General features: G+C 35.3%; 1 protein-coding gene across 8 annotated transcripts in view; it reads right to left on the bottom strand.

The window, feature by feature from the left end:
- igfn1.1 (immunoglobulin like and fibronectin type III domain containing 1, tandem duplicate 1) overlaps nucleotides 1-13872 on the bottom strand; it is a 66490-nt gene extending 52618 nt beyond the window's left edge. For 7 of the 8 annotated variants that reach the window (XM_073952955.1, XM_073952951.1, XM_073952957.1 and 4 more), the window contains exons 1-2: nucleotides 13802-13859; nucleotides 864-951 (exon numbers count right to left, since the gene is read on the bottom strand). In XM_073952955.1, the coding sequence (XP_073809056.1) occupies nucleotides 864-912 (49 nt within the window). In that variant the 5' untranslated portion in view covers nucleotides 913-951; nucleotides 13802-13859. Of the gene's footprint in view, nucleotides 1-863; nucleotides 952-13801 lie in introns of all 8 variants that reach the window. The other variant, NM_001430846.1, reaches the window with a different exon arrangement.
- Between the last annotated feature and the right edge of the window lie 1153 nt (nucleotides 13873-15025).

The following is a 15025-nucleotide window of genomic DNA, read 5'->3' on the forward strand; positions in this document are numbered from 1 at the left end:
ATGAATTGTTAAGAGGGTGTTTTTTCCTGAAATAAATCAAGGTTTGATTCCAGCTTGGTCCATTCCTCCTCCTCCTCCTCTTTTCTGGCTCTATTTACTGTCCTTCACAGCACAGGCACTTCACATTTGGGTCAGTTGATGGTTTTTCCTCGCATCCATGGTTACACGATTGAAAGAAACCCAAGCTGAATGACAGCAAATTCTCGCTGGGTGGTTTAGCGAGCTTCCAGATGAAGGGCACACAAGGCATTGATGAAGCCTCTGATTGCATAAGCCACATTCACAGCCTCCTCTTCATTTGCATCTTGTACACAGCCGGCCAGTTTCCAAAACCACAACCTACGACTTTAACCAGCTGTTTGATCATTCGTGAGTTTAAATAAATTTGTGTGGCTACGTTGGATTCAGCTCTCACTTTTATCTCGCTATCTAACTCCTCAGGGACAGATACATTATTCACTTTGCCGTGGAGAGGAGGTCATTAGATTTTATCTAGAAAGTCCGCCGTTGCATTTTAACGCCGACGCTTACTGTGGGATAACTTCTCCAAATGAGACTCATGTCCTATGAAGTGTGTCGAATTCCATTGCCATACTCTCATCATTATGAACACAATGAAAACTGATTAGCTAAATTGCATCCTCTGGGAAAAGTGACCATTAAGGAGGGAAAAAAAAGAAAGAAAGAATTACAAAACAACCCCTTCCCTCCGCCGCCACCATCGTGTTTTTGTACTAGCAGGTCTTCATGGAGAACATGGCTGGATTTGTTGTTTCGGTAATTCAGTAATAGAGCTGTTGGATAAGGTTTGTTGCCGGTGTCAGCCTGCCATAAGGGAGAGAGCACAATTATATTATTCTTACCGCCTTGCCCAGCAGCAGTTGGATCTAAAACCTTGGCTTTTTTCATCATCTTGATGCAGTCCGGTGGCTCAAGGATTCAGAAGTATCTCTGGGTGCGAGAAAACCAATATGAAAGGTCAATTCAATTTCGCTCTTATTAAACATTTGGATAGATGTTTGCACAATTCAAAACTCATTTTTACAAGTCAATCAGTGAGCATTCATCCTCATTAAGCAGACTCCTGAAAATTGGTCCGACTAACTTAAATACTCCATTAAGTTCAAACGGTTTATGGAAAAGAGCAATTCAGGTGAAAAGGATGGGGCAAAGTAGGACGACAGTTATCCCATCTGCTGAGATGTGATGCAGTGTGACAGTGCGGTGCATTATGTTCCATTAGAGAGGCTTTGGGCCTAGTCAGCAAAACCTCTGCGGCTCTAGTCATTCATCTTTTCAAATCCACTCACATATACAGTTTAGATCCAGCCAGTGTGTCCTCACTAGTACGCTAGCCTAGCACTAATATGGGATTTTGACATGTTTGGATTTGACTGTCTCCAGCATGGAATCGTATTGGCTTTCAGCCAGATGAGCTGGAAGTATTTTAGTGAGCATGTGTTCAAGATTTTTAGCTTTGTTCCAAAAGCATGCATGCTGTCTGTTGCCTGCATATGGGTGTCAGGCTGGATATAAGCATCCATTTGTGATTTTCTAAATGCTTGACAAATGGTTTTGACTCAGGTGCACAGTGTTTTTTTTAAGATATTGTGACAAGGTGGCTTGCAGTTTTTGAATACAAGTGTGCACACTTGAATGTGAATGTCACCTGCAGTATATCAGAATTGTATCTGAAGTAAAGCCTTGTAAGTGACTTTTTTTTTAATAAATAATCATTCTTTTGGATTTTGGCTGTTCATTACAATGGCAGACAGTGATATACAACACAAATATAAATTTGTCGAAACTGTAATGTCATGTGTATGCATTTTATCCAGTAAGTTTATACATGTTTTAAGTTTATGGAGAGCACCTAATTCAACAAAATCTCACGGTAATTCGTAACTTTTTTATTTAGTGGCTTATTCGTATGAATTCGTACGATCTAATTCGCACAATTTAGTACGATTTGCTTATCACCCAATGACGGTCGGGTTAGGGATGGGGTTGACTGGCAATCTGGCAATTCTGGCAAATGCCAGAAGGGCCAGGCCATTTTTTTAAATGTGGGCCGGTCAGTTTTTATTTGTATTTTTTTTACATGTATTGTTTTTACATGCAGGCAGCTTTTATCTATTGCAAGATAATATGGTGATGATGATAATAGTAATAATAATAATAAATGTTAAGCATTTGGCCCAATCGGTAACAACAAAACTTACAAACAGTAAGTGCAAAACAAGCTAATTCATCAGAGATGGGCCGCAAAAAGGAAATGCGGTGCCAAAAAGCTCAGAGAAAGCAGTTGGCGTTTCTGTGTGGAGTTTGCATGTTCTCCCTGCGCACGTATGGGTTTCCTCTGGGTGCTCCAGTTTCCCTCACAGTCCAAACACATGCGCTGCAGGTGAATTGAGTAGGCTAAATTGTCCGTAGTGTATGTGTGTTTTCCAGTGATGGGTTGCAGCTGGGAGGGCATCCGTTGTATGAAATATATGCTGGATAAGTTGGCGGTTCATTCCGCTGTGGTGAACCCAGATTAATAAAGGGACTAAGCTGAAAAGAAAATGAATGATATGAATGTATGTATGTAAAAAAAAAAATTATAAATGGGTTGTTTTTGTTCCAGTAACATACATTAAACGTTTAAATATCTATTACATATGGTACTGCTTGTGTTATTTCATCATCTGTACACCAATATAGGTAGTTGATGTTTGTATGATAATGTGGGCTGGTGTGGCTACAGTGCCAGGGCTAATTTTTTGTCCCAGTCCGCCCCTGGCCACGCCTTCTGTTTAAAATCGTACATTTACATACGATTGAACTCGTATGAATGGATATGAATTAGCCACTAACTCACAAAACGTTAAATACTTAGGTTTCCTTGTGAGATCAGCCGGCCTAATTTGCACTTGGGATTTTATCTTTTTTTGGAAACTTTAAATAGATTTATTTCATGTTAGAAAACTGCATCTAGTTTTGCAGTTTATATGCAATAGCCTACATACAAGAATATTAATTAAATTTTAAGATTCAAGAATAAAGAACAACCAAGAATAAATATATTTTAGTTTTTTTAATTATTGTTTTCTTTAAAATATAACAAACACATGCAATACATTGCCTATTTCATTTTAGAAAAACATACCATCTTTAATTTAGTCTAATCACTGTCTTTTATCAGTATATTTCAGCACTGTGAATATGCTTAAGATTGAGAATTTATTATTATTATTATTTAATTTTTTTTATTTTTTGGTCATCCAGCTCATCGCAATGCATTACATGATTCCTTTCTGGCTGAAAAAATAATTTTGACGGATCAAGGTGAAATGGAGTCTAGGTAGGCAGTAGAGTAGGTTTTGCACTGAGCTTGTTTATTTGGAATGATCTAGTAGTCTAGGGCTCTCGATGACTCTTGTCCCTCTCTTGTCGCTGACTCCAGCTAATGGTATTCTCAATCTCATCTCAGAGCCAAAACCAAGCAGCTTGTTTTATGCAGTGGCCATCTTCTTTTTTTTCATAAATAACTCTTTGAAATTGCATTCTGTGCAACATCAGTCATCTGACCGAGTGGCATATTCCATACACAATAGCACACTGATTGGCCTCTTATAGACACTGCACAGAGCATAATGGGCTATAAATGCAAGCGTTTTGTGGATCATAAGCTGCTGAAATCTGACATTTGAGTGTCATCTTTCAACATGCATGTGATTCATTGCACACATCATTATGCATGGTTTGGCTTGTCATTTCTCTTGGCGTAAAAGCTGACAACTATTATTTCAATTGGTTGCATCATAGAGAATAAAACCATGGTGGGTTATTACTGGTTAGGATGGTAATACAAATTTTGCTTATTATTATCAGTGTCAGGATGAACAAGAGAAAGCATGCACCGTGTAATTAAGTCAAGTTACACTATACAATAAAGTTAATTTCATTTGCTTAAGGCGTCATGGAATAAAAAGCATGCATTCATTTAGAATAGTGTTAATTTATGCATATAATGTGATAATAAGTTGCTTAAATTAGCATTAGCGCATGACATATAATCTAATTCATGATTAAAAATGGTTATATTTTGAATGAACAGTGTATGATTTATGAATGCATTAATAATTGTTGTTTATTATTAGTTGTTAATGTATTATCCGTCTTTCAGATGAGACGTTAAACTGAGGTCCTGACTCTCTGTGGTCATTAAAAATCCCATGATGTCCTTCGAAAGGGTTTAACCCCAGCATCCTGGCCAAATTTGCCCACTGGCCTCTGTCCATCATGGCCTTCTAACCATCCCCATATCATAATTGGCTCCATCCTCTGTCTCCTCTCCATGATCAGATGGTGTGTGGTGTTCAAACGGCAACATCGTGCTCTCCCTTGTGAAGCCAATACGGAAGTAACTGAAACTGCAATTCATTGACTCGCCTTTAGGGGCTGGCTCCAGGAACTCCAGATGTCTACTGACTGCAATCGTAAACTGGGCAGCTGGTGATACATGTTTACAGCCTGGTACAAAAGATGGCTTTGGTGTATATAGCTAATGATAGCCTTAATGACTATGAGAGGGGGTACATTTTTTTATAACTCATCCGTTTAGTTTTTATTAAGTTATATTAAATCTGCATAATTAAGGGTGTGGCCACTTGAGTGAGAGCTTCGTCTCACTGGTCACCTCAGCTGATTCCGGCTGATAAGCCACTGAGCTCGCCATATTCATCAGATTTTAGTTTTGTTTCATGTGGCTTTACACAGTCAATTGCCTTTTGGAATTATTTCCTACAATTATCAGATAACATGGCATGCTGTGTGCACTTAAATGTGCTCACAAACCATTCAAGTGGCCTCCATTTCCCAGGTAAGTGAAATTATTTACTTATATACCATCTCTATAAATGTATTTGTTTTACTTAAGATCATTTATCATTTAAAATTTGTTTAGACCTGTAATGCACTCCAGAATCTGACAGATTGATTAGCTGTAGGCTACAGAACAGTCATCTGAAACGTTGTCATACAGTGTTATGCCTGGATTCCATAAATAGCCTTGCATTTACTAACACAGACTACATTTGAAGTGTTTGGAAATAATTCACGTTTTTCAGCAATGTTTAGTGGCTTAATGTATTACAGCAGTGTTTTTTTAAAGTCTAAACCCTTTGTTGATATAATGTACAACCAAGCACATGTGGTCAGAACACAAACGAGTTGCAGGTAATGAAGTATTAAGCGATTCTCCCAAAAAAAGCCAGTCTAAACAAAATGCTAGCAGGCATCTTTAGCTCCGCTCATGCTCTGCCCCTTTACCCTTTTTTGGTTACTCCGCGAAGAGGCGATGATGAGATGATGAGGCAAACAAAATGGTGCCGGTTGGCCACGCCCACTTATAGCTCTTCAGAAACATATGGGTGACGTCAATGGATATGGATACTACGTCCAAATCTTTTACCGACTATGAATGCAATATGGCTGCTATCACTCCATCCAGGTGGATGCTGCACTCTAGTGTTGGGTAAGGAGATTCTCCCCAAAAATGTGTAAAGCGTTTTGAGTGCCCAAAAAAGCACTATATAAATGTAAGGAATTATTATTATTATTATTTTTACACTTTATTTTAATACTGCTGCAAAGTTGTCCTATCTGTCATACCATGAATAACTGGCAGGTCATGACTCAAAAATGGGTTTCAGGTCTGTTTTGAATCTTGTGCTAAACTTTAAGTAACCATAAGATTCTATCAGATAACACTCATGTAAGCTTTTAATAGAGAAGAGAATATACTTTTTTTTTTTTTTTTTTTTTTTTTTGCTGTTAAACACCTGTGAGTTCAAGCTAATTTTCAAATTTTACACAAATTGTTCTGTCCTGTAGTAGAAGCAGCCAAATTATGATTGGCAAAATTAGCTGGTTGTGTATAATCAGCCTATGCGCAAACAATATGGACAAAATGGCTTAAGATTAAATATAGATCCCTTTAAGTGAGCTTTAAACATTGTTTGTGTCAATCACAGTTTATTTTGTGTTAAGAATGTGATCTAAAGGCAAGATATATTGTGGAAAAACCTCGATTTGCTTTCGGTTTAATTTTCCATTCCACTTAATGTTTAATGTAAAGTCTGTCTGAAAAAAAAAAAAAAAAAACAATGTGAGAAATGCTATTACACAGCCTGATTTTCACTGAGATATTCAGGTGAATATGTTTTGTTGTTCAACACCAGTCTAAACAAATCTGCTGTTTTGGCACAAATGAATGTGTGGTTCAGTATAAGCAGACAATTTCGGTGAATGCCAGAATGAACAGGTTGTGTGATATCATCCCATCCTTCAAAAGTTGTGGGCAGCATAATATCAAATAGAACACAATGGACCCAGACTAAATACATGTAGATGATTTAAAAAAAGAGTAAACATAGTTTAAGCCAATCACAATTTACTTTGTTCAAAGATCACAAAAACATCAAACATCAAACAAAAAGGTTTGTTTTCCTTCGTTTGTATGACATCTAGTTTATATTTGGACCTTAGTTTTGATAAAAATGATCTCAACGTTAATGTTTAGAGTATATTATAGTCATTATAACACCACACAGACAATGTTTTTACATTTAATGTCAGATTTAATGATTGTATAACTACTGAAAGTATCAACAATAGTATCAGCAAATTTTGAATAAGGGCATAAAAAAAACTGTTGATGGAAACACCAAGATGCGAATAAATTTTGAAAATGTGCATAAATAATGTATGCGCAAAACTGAGTAGAATAAACGGATTATTTGATAAAGGTGTGCATAAACTATGATGTAAACACTTTTAATGAACAAATTCCAGTATGCGCATTGAAAAAAGTCATGTGATTTTGTGAAGAGATCATGTGATGAAAAAAATGTGTGTGAATGGACAAACCAGCAGACTGAGCACATTGTAAAACATCTGAAATGTTGTTTTGGTCATTCTAAAACACCTTAACAGTTTCAATATTGCCGTTATTATAATATTAATTATCTCTAGAACTGTCATTTATTAAATAAAGAAAAGATTAACACAGCTTCTCCTACCGCAGTGAATTCCGTTTTTATTGTTGATATTTGATGCCAGTTAACCAGGAAGAAATTCTGTTACTCATTGGATGGAAATGCTGTATATACATTATTCCAGTTATGTGCATAAATTTAATTTGCATCTTTAAATGGAAACATAACTAGTGACATTATATACGAAAATTTAACCTAATTGTTAGAAACAAGGACACTTTTTCTCCTTTTCTTTTCACTTTCTTTGACTAAGCAAAGACAAAAATTTGTTTTGTCTGTGAATTAAATATGTTGCATAAAATTAATGTCACATTTGCTCTTGAGATTGGAAAAAAAACAGCACTTTTGCTTGTTTCAGAACCAATAAGCTCTTTATAAAACCTATAAACTTTTTTTTTGTCCAATGATAGTGTAAGGCGTAGAGTTTTGACTGCCAGTGAGTGAATGTAAATAAAGATGATGGACTTGAAAATACCGACAACTAACTATTTTATTAAACAAAACTCCAAGAGAAAGAGATCTACACAAGTCTCCTAGCCTGTCACACTCTACCTGCTATTTTTCACACACACACACACACCTTACCCTCCTCCTCAGAGGACATACCACCAAAATAAAAGTTCTTAACAGAAACATTCAAAAACAGAATAAAATGCATATTAAACAAACAACTTCACAATAGTGTACTGGGGAACACTCGTAAATAGAGGAATGCTAAAGAATGCTTACATATGTACAGAGTATCTGCAGGGTCTGAAAATGTCTTTTATCACATAAACAAAATTTTAGGCCTTAAAAAGTCTTAAATTTACTAAAATATTGTGTTGCAGGTCTTAAATCTTTTTTAATAGGTCTTAATTTTCTATTGTTCATGTATAGCTACCAGTTCTGGCTAACACCCATCCAATCATCAACAATTTATCTAAAAAAAACAAATTTTTAACTCCATTTACCGTAATGTTTTCATTATTTTTCTTACCATAACATTTTTTTGTTGTTGAAGTTTTCCTTGTATTTACTGTTAGAGAAGCTGACCTGGACAGATTGCTGTGTATGTATTTAGTTTATTATAGTTTTTAAAAATCTTTAAAAACATTTTTTATTTTATTTTCTATTTTTAAGAAAGGTCATGTTTAAAAAGTGTATGTATACAACTAGAGACTGCTTGTTTTTACACAATACTTAAAATATTTTGCTCAGAATTAACTAAATTTTATTTTTGAATTATTAAATTATTATTACTGTATTAATAAATGTATTAAGTGATATTAAAAAAGTTTGATAGGGCAAATAAAATTCTTTTCCAACTAGGCCATTTAGAATACCTGTATGAGTCCGTAATTTTAATCATAATGGCCCTAAAAATGTCTTAAAAAGTCTTCAATTTAACTTGAAACCTACAGATTCCCTGTATGTAGTGGAAAACTGAAATGGTCAATCTCAATAAAGAAAAATAGAGCATGAATATATAAGAGATTATCTATGTTTGTTTTCCTAAATGTGTGCCCTTTTAAGCTACAAACCATTATTGGAGACGGTTAAAGTGGCCATGAAATCAGAAATAAACCCGAGCTGAGGCTATTCAATATGTGTGTCCTCCTTCAGATTGCATTGATTGATTATGGCCTCGACTCTGGCAGCCGGAGGCTATTAGCTATTAGGTTTGCAGGTTAATATTCCAGTTTATAAGTGGAAATACAGCAAATAGTTTCAGACTAGTGTATAGCTGCAAATAAAATGTTAGGAGGTAAAAGCAGGGTCAGTTAAACCCAGTGGTACAATAAGTCGGGGTACAGTATGGGTCACTAATGTACAATCTGCCTGCTGTTTGAGACGCACTATAACACATTCTTTGATTGCAGCGCAAATTATTCAGAATGACAAATTATCGAAACACCCCAGACTCTTTTTAGTATGACCCCAGCAGCCCTTGGCTTCTGTTCATTTTGGAAAACAAGCTCTTCAACCCTTCTAAAGCGAAATATCACTGAACATTGAGGCTTGCCAAGCCGAGGGTCTTCAGTTTACACGCAACCTGAGCTTCACACCACTCAGCACCATCACATGCTTATATGGGGACGAGAAAACGCTTCATCGCAAGGCCATCTTGGGCATTCTCTGATTAAAAGAAGGAATATTCCCATCCTACTTCATAATTTAGAGGTGTATTGTGCAAAGTTCAACAGCATCTGTGTAGTTTTCAGAGTTTTTTTTTTTACACCTGTGTCTCAGATCTGAAGAGCCTGCCGCATAAAAGGAGACATTTTCATCCTGCTGGGAAAGCAAAGCCATGCTTCATAACATAATTACATGCCAGCGGCAAGCCGGGCTGTATAGCAGTAATAACAGTGCATGAGTAAACTACCACTTCACACTACTATATGAAAAGCAAGTCTAATGACATGCTCAAGTTTTAAACTATACCACTAACCTTTTTCCCCCTCTATCTGAATTGCGCTGCTGACATGTTTAGTAGGACACAGTCATTTGTCAAATGATAGGCTATCACAGCAGCCTCACACAGCCCTCGGTTAGTGCTAGTTATTTACATTTCCTCCAATGTGGTGAAGTTCAGCAAGAAAAGCCACTTAGGGAGTAATGGCGTACATATCATTAGCATACAATGCATTAGCAAGGTGACACGCGTTCAAATTCCAGCTATGCCTAGGGGCCTTCACAATATTTCCCAGCATCTGTAATATCTAAAATTACACTCGCTTTACAAAATTGACTCATTTATAGTGGTATTTTACTGTCACGACGAAAACCTTATTTTAAGCAATCACCTAATCACACCAGCGCATAACTAAGTCTCTCTAACGGCGCACAAACTCAATATGAATGGGAGCATTAAGTCTGCTTTTTCTCTTAGGGAAGGCTGGCAATGGGACTCCGAGGTCTCGGATCGAAGCAACACATGTTTAAGGTGAGGAAATGGCCACGTTATAAATCAGCCTGCTTGTCAGTACTTTATTTAGAGTACAGAAGATGCGATTCCGCGGGGTGTTTAAGTGAGGAAAATCACCCGCGGTAATAGGCAAAGCCAATTTCGCTCAGTCTATCGCCCTCCTATTTCTCTGATTGGCGATAAAATCTCTTCTTCTGTCCTGTCAGCCTGGCCCAGTTAAAATGGCTCCTGTGGACAGACGAATTCTCCAGAGATCTCAAATGTCCCTGTGCACCTCTTAACCCTCTCGGTGTGCAGGATGAAAATCAGTGTCTCCCTGAAGACATTTGAGGAGAAATTAACATAATGCTGCTGCTACTGACCACTTCTAAATATTAATTGCAGAGCCAATTTGTTGCTTCTGTGTTTCGGGAACAGCTTTAAAACATTTAGACTGGCTTTCAGCACTTTTAATGCATCAGTAGCTACTGTATGTTTCCATTCAAATATTTCTATGTACATTTTGGATATATGCAGAGAAAACATGCAAGAAAACAGCAAGACGCACATACATTTTAAAAATGTGCAGAGAAAAAAACGTATGAGCACAAATGAGTAGGACACAGTAGAGAAACTGCAAATAACAACCCAGGCTTATTCTAAAAACGTACCTCTATAAATATTTCTGGAGTTCACCAAATACGTTCCAGGAAATACGTTTTTGCAATTTTTGTTTTCGCGAATCCTCCATAGGCCATTGCGTATGCTTTTTGAGATCTCAAATTTCTCGTCTGCTCTTCTCGCGTAATTGCATCAGAGGTCTCTGTCGACTGACTGTTTGACTGACTGAATGACTAACTGACCTTATCTAAACTCAACCAATAGTGTTTTCAAAAGCACTGATTGACCCGTCCACCCACTTCCTTAATGTCAATGGACAATTTTAAAAAGCTATCCAGTAAAAGAAAAGCCCTCGCCTGATTTTTATCATGTTTTTAGATTTTACCACATTCTCACCCTGTTATTTACTTGTTTATTTTATCTTTTGGCTTCTTTTTGTATTATCTGCTTTCTGGAATCATTCTTCACAGGTCATCGTGGTCAACTCCTCTCTGTGTCTCAAATCCACTGACGTACATGACGAGCTAACTGGACAAATGTAACAGAGGGAAAGCCATCCAAATGGAGGTAAGCGGTCAGCTGGTAAGCATCATACCACCCCGTAGCATTCATTTTAAAAACAAAACGCAGCCATATGCACTTCTGGCTAAATATTTCAAGATCTCCAGAAATGTATATAGGGCTACGTTTTCAGAATGAGCCTGTGTTGGTGAATAAACCATGATGCAAACACATTTACTGAATAAATTCCAGCATGCACATCCAAAAAAAAATAAAAATCGTGTCATTTTATTTTAATGTATTTTGAAACAACAAAAATGAGCATGATGGGACTGCAGTGACCAAACCAGAAGACCAACTGCAATACAAACATCTGAAGTGTTGTTTTGGTCATTTCAAAATTCCAAAGTACGTCATCAAAGGGGGTTGGTATTATTACCTAAAGAAGCATCTCGCACCTCCTAAGGCTAGTGCATGTTCATTGCATTTTGTCATCATCTTATGAGGTGCAAGTTAGTAATTTATTATATAAAAAACAATGTTCTACCGTAGCTTTTTTATTTATTTATTTTTTTTGCAATCCTATCTGCTGAAATATTAATAATAAAAACTCCACCATGGTGTTATCAAGACTTTCAGAAAAATGAAAAAAACTGATGACGGAAGCCAGAGAAGAGAATAACGTTATTATTACTCTCAGCCCCATAGACACTACTTTAGAAACACCTCGCATAAGCAGTCATTCTTTTTTTTTTTTTTTTTTTTTTTTTTTTTTGTATTTTGATGCAAAGATGATATAATGCATTCATAAATGCATATAAATGTTCATACATAAAAAAAAAAATTCTAAATAATAAAAACTTTGATGACTGTTAAACGCTTCATAACAGTCTTGTGAAAAGGGTCCATTTGGTTCCAGTTTATACAGAAATTACAATATTGTTCTCTTTGACTCATTGGATGGGAATTCTATTCGACACATTTTAATGCACATATGTTTTTTGTAATTTGCATATTTGGATGGAAACATACTGTAGCCAATGAGGATGCCAACTCAATGAGTTATTGCATAGTCAATTTTTAGTACCATTAAATATTTTAAACTATTTTTCATATGTACACTATAATGTCATTAGTTAACATAAAATAAGCAGATATAATAGTAAAGCATTGGTTGATTTTTAAATATTGCTTATTTTAATATATTTATTTATTTATTACAGTTAGACTTTGGACTTTTTAACATGACCGTATGATTTGAATTAATGATAAAAAGCAGTAACACATTAATCGTTAACATTTTTGTACATTTTTGTTTAATTTTGTTGATTTTAAATTGCATTAAAATGATAATTGATTGTGACTTGCTGTAAATTGGTTATTTATTTTCTAACAACTTTATTGTCATCCTCATCACTTAAAGAAAGTGTATCTTAAGTATTGGTCAACATGTCGGTCATAATTACATAATGGCATTTTCTGTATTTTATCATATTGTACTGTATATTATTATTCTTATTAAAAAATAAAGGTAATTCACAGCAAGTTGACAAGGTTTAATCAATTGCCGGTGTTGGTGCAATACCATAAATGTCTTTAATAATAATAGATATTGGAAATACAAAAAAGGCAAAAAATAAGACAGAAATTGAAATGTGATTGAGTTTTTGGTTGGAAATTACTTTAAAAGAAACAATTAATGATGATAAAAAATGTGGTAGAAGCACAGCACTCATTGTTTTGTGTGAAATATACAGTATAATCAGTGAGTGTTGTGCTTTTACCACCTTTTTACTTCTGTTTACCACCATTGCATGCTTCATTTAATGTAATATCCTACAAACCTACACTGAATCAATAGCGTTTGTTCAAACTACAGTACTTATTTAAAATGAGCTGAAGCAACACATTTCTTAAGATTTTTGGACAGAACAACTAAAAGGTGTTATGTTCAATCCACTTACATTTATAAAAGCTAATGTTAACTTAATTCCTTCATGTTGTCCCAACAATTGTGTGGAACCCAATATTTTTTGTAGTTTCAACCAAAAACTACAGAGCGATCTACAAATGAACAACTATTTACTTTATTTTCCGGATAAACCAATGTAATATAACACATCTTTCAACCATATCTTTGTAATATCCACCCACTAATCCAAACCCCTTCATGTACATTGGCTTTGTTTGATATGATACCAGCATCTATAGTTAGAACTCATCCCTCCAACTGTTCTTATCTGACTTCATGCCACCTGACTAGCAGATTCCAGACCCTGAAACCCAAATCGGGAAGACCAGCTCAAAGGATATATATATATATATATATATATATATATATATATATATATATTTTTTTTTTTTTTTAAGTGTAACTGTAAGAAATGGCATCTAAAACATCTCCAGCAATGTCACACTATAAAGTAAGTCTATAAACAAGGAGCAAGTCTTTAAACCAAAGTCCCCGAGTTTAAAGTCTTTGGTGTAAGAACTTCAAGTAATCTGAGGATGTCGGCTCTGCATTGTAAAAAGTCAACAGGCGCTATATTAAGTCAAGTACATGCATAGTTCACTGCACCCAACTGTGCGAAAGTCGCCACTTAGTTTGTGTCCCTTACAAAATACAAGTGTCTTTTCAAGGTGCTCAGTGTGGTGAGAGAAACTTTGGTGCAATACAAACTTATTGCTTCATTGTTTTTCTTGCACATCTCTCAGTTCTGTTACAATAACAACAATAACAAAAAATCCCTACCTGTTCACAGTTCTCTGTGCTCCTCTCTTGCTTCTTTCAAAGTGCTCTGGCCTCTTCTGATATTTGAGTGCTGCCTCCAAGTTGTCCAAGGTAATAAATCCTTTGAGCCATGTGTGTGTGTGTGTGTATGTGTGTGTGTGCTGTTCTCATATACTCAACCTTGGCTTCAACCAAAAGAAGGTTCTCCTGGTTTAAAGGAGTGTTTGTGGGAAGAACATCTTATTCTCGTTGGCACCTTGCTGTTATGAAATGACTTTCGATATGATTTCATTTCAATCTTAACTGGGGCGTGTTTATTATGCTACAGATTGACACTTTAATATCTGTATTAATTGGGTTTATTTCAATGTTTATGCCCTGTTCATGACTGGATAGTTCTGAAAACTCCATATAAAAAAACTTGTATTAATATATCCACAGTGGTGACAACTTTAATGTTTCTGTTTGTGTAATTCCCTGTAAAGCAGAGCAATTTAAAGATATAATTTGCGATATGGTCTTGACTTGTCATAAATGTTATTTTATGTCTGATAAAATGAAGCATTTTATGTACTTTTAGCTAAACAGGGAAACAACAAGTAAGAATGTGCCGATTGAAATTGCCATTACAAGCACTGCTGATATATATAAAGTGCCTTTTTAAAATATATTTATGTTTTTTGCAAAGTTATATTTATAGCTTTTGATTGTTATCATTAAAAATTATCATTACAAGCACTTATGATATATATAAAGTGCCTTTTTATATATATTTGGGTTTTTTGCAAAGTTATATTTATAGCTTTTTAATGTTATCAATGAGGTAACATTTTACAATTAGGTTTCATTTGTTAATTTTACTTATTTCAAAAACAAACTGACAATAAAAAGTTTCAGTTTCAGTTGTACCAGTTTCAGTTGTATTGTTTCAGCATTTATTTTTGTATTTATTTATTTATTTATTTACTCCTTTACTCGTTTATTATATTTCATTTATTATAGCTTGCTGTGAAAGTGCCTTTTTGTGTGGAAACAAAACAGGCTCTTGAAATGCAAATAAGCTACTGCCCCCCACCCTCGTTTACAGCAAAGGGGGAGCCTTTAGAGCCCCCTTAAATATACACATAAACATTTTAGAACAGTAAAATTTGTAATGGTTTTATGTTTAAGAGTTTTTTTGCTCACCAAGTCTCTATTTATGTGATCCAAAGTACTGCATTTAAAATAGTTTGGCATATTAAAAGT

This window comes from Danio rerio, chromosome 6, assembly GCF_049306965.1.
Source record: "Danio rerio strain Tuebingen ecotype United States chromosome 6, GRCz12tu, whole genome shotgun sequence".
NCBI classification, from domain to species: Eukaryota; Metazoa; Chordata; class Actinopteri; order Cypriniformes; family Danionidae; genus Danio; species Danio rerio.